The 6,000-nt window shown below is 47.3% G+C and overlaps 1 protein-coding gene across 1 annotated transcript in view; it reads left to right on the top strand.

Annotated features, from left to right (window-relative positions):
* The first annotated feature begins 5,116 nt into the window (after nucleotides 1-5,116).
* LRP4 (LDL receptor related protein 4) overlaps nucleotides 5,117-6,000 on the top strand; it is a 51,994-nt gene continuing 51,110 nt past the window's right edge. Inside the window, exon 1 of the mRNA XM_033860612.2 lies at nucleotides 5,117-5,400. Within this exon, the coding sequence (XP_033716503.1) occupies nucleotides 5,349-5,400 (52 nt within the window). The 5' untranslated portion in view covers nucleotides 5,117-5,348. The remainder of the gene's footprint in view (nucleotides 5,401-6,000) is intronic.

Genomic DNA, 6,000 nt, shown 5'->3' with positions numbered 1-6,000 from the left:
ATTCATCTTTAAGTTTCTAGAATCATACACAGTCCCTGACAGAATACGTGCCTGTTAAATAGACGTTTTTCCCCACTTTAGATTAAAAGTTTAGAAAATGAAAGCCATCCAATCCACAGGACTTATGGTTGCCTCACAGGAACCAGTTCATGAAACAAATTTATTAAATAAAAAGCCAAAATGGCAAGGCATCATTGAGAAGGAGATTAAAAATCAATCGGAAAGCATTGGCATCACCTCCTTACACCTAAATACTATGTGTGACAGATCACCATATCTTAAGAAATACCCAGAAAAAAAAGCAACTAACTCAACAAAAGGCATAGAGACGATGCTGCAAGTAGACAAGCTAAGGTAACTAGCTCAGGAAGATGAGAGGGAATCTACTTGGAATCATTAAATAAACTTAGGATATGAACTGGATGAACTGGAAGTTCCCAAGCTTTAGACTCTTAGGACAAAAAGCCGCAGTCTATGCGTCTATTTTTTCTCCCCCAAGCCATCCTCTACATTGTTACAAGAGTTTATTGTTCTAAATGTTAAATTTGACCATGTTACTGCCTTACTTTAAAAACATTGTTAACTCACCATTACTGGGATGAATCAAAATTCCTTAACATGCAGACATATATATTCCTTCACAGTTGGGTCCCAACCTACTTTTCCAGCCACTGTGCCATTTATTCTTCCCTACACACTTAATTCTCTAGCTATGCCTTTCTACTCACTATTCCCAAACATACTGAGCTCTTTCACACCCTCTTGCTTAGGGATAAGCTCTTCTCTCTGCCTAGAATGTACCTCTCCCACATTTTCTGCCTAGTAAACTCTTACACATCCTCTAAGACTTTGGCAAAATGGTACCACCTCCAGGAACCCTTATCCAATCTCCTATATAAAACAGGGTAAAGGCTGAGTGAGAACAAGGCAAATGTAAGATGGTAAGCTCTGAGGCTATGACATTGAGCTGGGAGTGGCCATGGAAGGGTCTGGGGAAACAGCATTCTAAACAGAGGAGACAGCTTGTGCAAAAGTTGTAAGAAATGATAGCATGTTGCAGAGCTGAAAGAAAACCAGTGTGGCTAGAGTAGAATGAGTAAAGGGAAAAGTGGTCAAAGAATTAGGCAAAGGCCAGCTCATGAAGGACCTCAAAGGACATGTAAGAAGTACAGCTATTATTCTAAGTGCAGTAGGAATCCATTGGAAGGTTTTAAGCCTGGTAATAACATGACCTGATTTGTTTTTTAGGAAGTCACTGTGGCTGCTGTGTAGAAAGTGAATTATAAAGGGGCATGTGTGAAACAGACCATTTACATAGATGCTTGAGTCATGTTTGTTACTAAATGAGTATTTATTCATTGATCCATTTATTTATCCACCATTCTAAATTCATCTTTACTACTGAAATAAGCAAGACATACTGACATGTTTGCTGCAAAAGCTCTATTTATACCTGCCAGGTGTGTGACTATCAAGCTTCTAGGAGATTAAAAAAATATATCTAGGAAGTCCCACTTTTCAGGGTGTGTCCCAAGTTATGCCATGGAACTGAATCAGCCATGGTACCCAGATCCTGGCTCAAATACTACTGCTGAGCTGGAACGTGAAAAGTGTTGGTACTTGAAGTGGTGGTATGGAGGGTTTGCAATTAAAGAAGCACAAAAATGCAAATCAGACTATTCCCTTATACTTTCTTTTTTTTTTTTCTTTTTTCCTGGTCTCCAGTAGTAGCCCCCTGAACCTAGATAAAAGCATACCATTGCTAAAAGTTAATTATATTTTTCTATAACTCTTTCCTGGCTCAGGGCCTTTGTACATACTGTTCCTTCTGCCTAGAAGACCCACCTCATCCACACTTAGCCTGATGAATCTTACTCAGCATGCTAGTGTTAGTGCCTCTGACAGGCCTTCCCTGAACCCCCAAATCTAAATCAAGTCTATCCTTTCATAGAACCCTGTACTTTTCCTTGAACACCCCTATCATTTGTAGCTTTAAATTCATTTGTGAGATCATTCTTTTAATGCCTCTGTATACTTGTAGCCTCCCCAGCCATCAGAGTGTAAGTTCCAGGGACCCAATATATCTGTTTACTACTGCCTCTACAGTGTCTGGCACATAATATACCCATAATAAATACTTACTCCCACTAAGTGAGTTAATATTGGAAATAGGCATCCCTAGGCAGATAGGTATAGGACTCTTTTAGCTCCTTTCCTTTAGCTGTGTTTTCTCTTGTTTCTCTTGTTTTCCATTCTATAGCTTTAAGAACTCCTTCCTCCATTCACACAAGAAAGTGATCCTAGAGATGGAGCAATTCTTTTTTTAAGACTCATGTTCTTAACTTTTTAATCAGGGTCTCTCAACCTCAGCACTATTAACATTTTGGGCTGAATAATTATTTGTTGTGGGGAGGGATGTCTTGCTTATTGTAGGATGTTTAGCAGCATCCATGGCCTCTACTCATTATTTGCCAGTAATACCTACTCCCCAAAATGTCTCTAGGCATTGCCCCATGTCAGCAAAAATCACTCCTGATTAAGAACCACTGTTTTAAAGTGTGGAAATGTCAAACCTTTTACTCTTTTAGAAGAATTATGTTTAGAATTCAGGTTGTTGAATGATGCCTGGGTTGTAAGAGGATTCTACCAACCCAACTGGATCAAAATAGTGCCCATTTCTATCTTGTTTCTGTAGCACCCCCAGGGTATCCTTTGAAAAGGCCATTAGTGATGGTCTAATTCAGGGCAATATTCTGATCTTAGAAATTCAGTCCCCTGGTCTGTCCTTCAAGGATGAGGAAAGGGGTGGTGTTTCTGAGGAAACGAATGTCTCTGAGACACTTCTGGAATTGGCAATCCCCTACAACTTTCCTAGGGGCATGTCCCAGGGGACAATAAAAGGGAGACAAACAGCCCATTCTGGCATGCTTTTCAGGATCTCTCACTCCAAACAAGACAGTCTGAGAGGCCTGGTAAAAATAAATATGGCTTAGCACTCCTGGCACAAGAGCAGTTTCTGACAGCCAAGACTTAACTCACCCTAGGGGGTGACCCAGCCAGGGACTATGCATGAAGTTCATTTCTCCCTATTGATATTCCCAGTGACTCACAGCAGCCTGGGATTGCTCTGTGCACCAGAACTGTGCTGAACCATGGAGGAGGAGGACTCGGGATGCACACAGAAAATTCAGTCTCTTGAGCCTGAGTCAGACAGGGACAGCCAGCTTCCCTGTTCCTCCTCAATCCCAGAAAAACAACACAAATCATGCCTTCTGGAAAGGAACCTGTCTTTTGAATACAGAGCGGAAACTGTTTATAAATTCTTAATCCCCTGACATTGAAAGTATGGTGACTGCCTGTTCTGGATTTTTTGGGGCAAATGTATTCATTATACCACATGTCCTTAGTTTTCATTGTGGGAAAAAAAAATGCTCTCCAGAATCCTAAGGTCTTCCTCAACAGGTCAAAAAGCAAGTCGTCGTAAGCAACGTATATTGAAACCTTGAGACCGACGAAGGCTGCATCAAAACGTTGTGGGGAGGAGGGATTGAGAATCAGCCTCTACTTTTTCACCCTTTTCTCCTTGGATTTTAGGCTAAGATGACATAGGCCTTAAAGGTTGACTTTTTCCTAGCAGTAAGATCAAGTAAGCCTGACCTGACTCGACTGCCGCCTTCAGTCGGCAAAAAGAACTACATACACAGAAAATGCCTCATGGTATTTGTTACCATGGTGACGTTAGTTCAACATTTCATCTGCATGAAAATTTTAGGCAAAACAGAATAGAGAAATACTGGCTAAGAAGCAGTTAACAACGCATTTTTTCCTTGCTATTGCAAAGTTAATGTTAGCTTTGGTCAAAGATGGTAATTTGAAGTGAAAGCCTTTGAAAAATTGCAGACGAGCGAGGATGAAATGGCAACCAATCCATTGGAGAAATCTCCCAATATCCTCTTTGCACTGTAACAAATTACTCTCCCCTCAGCTAACATGGCGCATTTGGGGCTTCCTCATTCTATTTACTAGTCAGAAGAAAGTGGTTTAACAAAATTGAAGATGATCCAAAGCCAGAAACTGTTGGCATACCAGCTTGGAGGGAAAAGCGATATACAGGACTCTAAGGAAGTTGGGGACTTGGACAAAAGTAGCAGGACAAGATTCAACCTAGAAAATGGCAGGTGGTAACAAAATTAATCCACATTATTAATATGCACTGGGGAGAGGCGTAGGCCACAAAGCTAAGACAAGAGAGGAATTTATAACTTTATGTACTAACCCAAAGGTTAAATATTGCTAGAAGGCCCTAGAGACTGAAGCTGGGAGGAGGCTGAGGTCTCTGAGAGAATACAACTGCAAGCGAGGGCTTACTTCCTTACCCCCTTCCTTTCTTGCCAGGATCTTAAAGTCAAAGAAGGTGAAGAGGCTAACTACGCTGATTTACAAAGACAGCCAGGAGGAACTACGTCTGGGCCAATTCTGGACGTCCGAGCGGGGGCGACAGGACCCAGACAACCACCTCAGGAAACGAGTAAACGAAAAGGGGAGGTCGTAGAATTATTTAGCTCTAGAACAACGCTGCCTAGGCGGGGGTGGGGGGAGGGGTGGAGAAAATCTCAGGAAAGGAATTTTGACAGTGAGAACGCTAGTTAAGACACAGCACTCCAGGCCCCCGATGCCCCTTGTTTGATGTCCATAAAGACCGAGAGGATTATGCATTAGCAAGCCTTGTGTATTCTGAGACATCAATAAAGTCTGGACTTGGGGCCGGTAGGGGGGCCGGGGTCACGTCCAGGCGACTTGGGTCAGCCTGGGTGCACTTCTCTGGCACAGAACTAGAGTGAGCGGGATCCGAGAGTTGCTGCTAGGATAAAACCTTTTCTAAGTTAAGGACTTTAAAGCAGTAGTACTGGGGAGAGTGAAGGGGGGCTCTCTTGAGGGCTAGGAACGTGGGGGCGGCTTGAAGAGGAGCTGGGCCAGCGCTGCAGGCGCCGGCGGCTGGGGTCTGGGGACCGGGGGGCGGGGGCCGAGGGCGGAAAGGGGCCGGGCCGGCGCTGGGGGCGGGACCAGGCGTGGTGGCCGTGGCGGGGGCTGCGGCGCTGGGGGCGGGGCAGGGCGGGGCGGGGCGGCCCGGCCCGGGACACCCCCTCCGGATCCACTGGTGGGGCGGCTTCGGCTTCTGCAGCACTGGAGGCGGCAGCGGCCGGAGGGAGACTTGCGGGGCGCGCCCGCCACCGTGGACCGGGACGCTTCCCCTAGGGGACCTTCCGTCGACACCCTCCGCCGCGCCGTCCCGCAGGAGCCGGCGGGACCCCCGGCCGGCAGGGAGCGCCGGCGGCGGCGGCGGCACCATGAGGCGACCGTGGGGCGCGCTGCTGCTTGGCGCCCTGCTCTGCGCACACGGTAAGCGGCGCCGCCGCGCCTACGCCGACCGGCCCAGCGGGAAAGTTTTTCCCTGGGTCCGGCCGCGGCAGGAGTCACCTCCCGAGGGCGGGACGGCGCAGGCTGGGGCCTGGGACCCCTCGCCCTCACTCCAAGCAGGAGCCCAGAGGTTGTGTTCCGGGGAGGGGACCGGGAGCTCCCACAACTCCTCCAGTCCGAGACGGGACAGCGGTGGAGGAGCACTCCGGGCTCGGGTCTGGGCCAGGCTGGGGGGAAGGTCCGAGGCGCTCGCTCGCCTTCCCTCGCTGCTCTTTGAAGAGCTGGGGTGCTTCCCTTTTCAGGTTTAGACAGGGTCTCTGTGTCTTTGGTGCGAATGAATGTGGGCGAAGAAAGGGAGGCGGGGAGGGATGGTCGCTAAACCATAAATTGTAAATAGCCCTCTTTTCAGGGGCTGGGGGTCTCGGGCGGATTGCGGAGAGGCTCCAGAGGAATCTGAATACTTGAGCTCTGGGGATTCCTCCACTCGAGGAACAGTTCCTTGGACCCCGGACCATGCTCCCGCCGAGGGTCCTTGGGCACTGCCTGCTCGCAGCATCTTCACTTAGTGGTGTTTTGGGTTCC

This window comes from Tursiops truncatus, chromosome 8 (genome assembly GCF_011762595.2).
Source record: "Tursiops truncatus isolate mTurTru1 chromosome 8, mTurTru1.mat.Y, whole genome shotgun sequence".
Classification (NCBI taxonomy): Eukaryota; Metazoa; Chordata; class Mammalia; order Artiodactyla; family Delphinidae; genus Tursiops; species Tursiops truncatus.
Note: the sequence above shows the minus strand (reverse complement) of the source record. Positions and strands in the feature narration are given on the sequence as shown.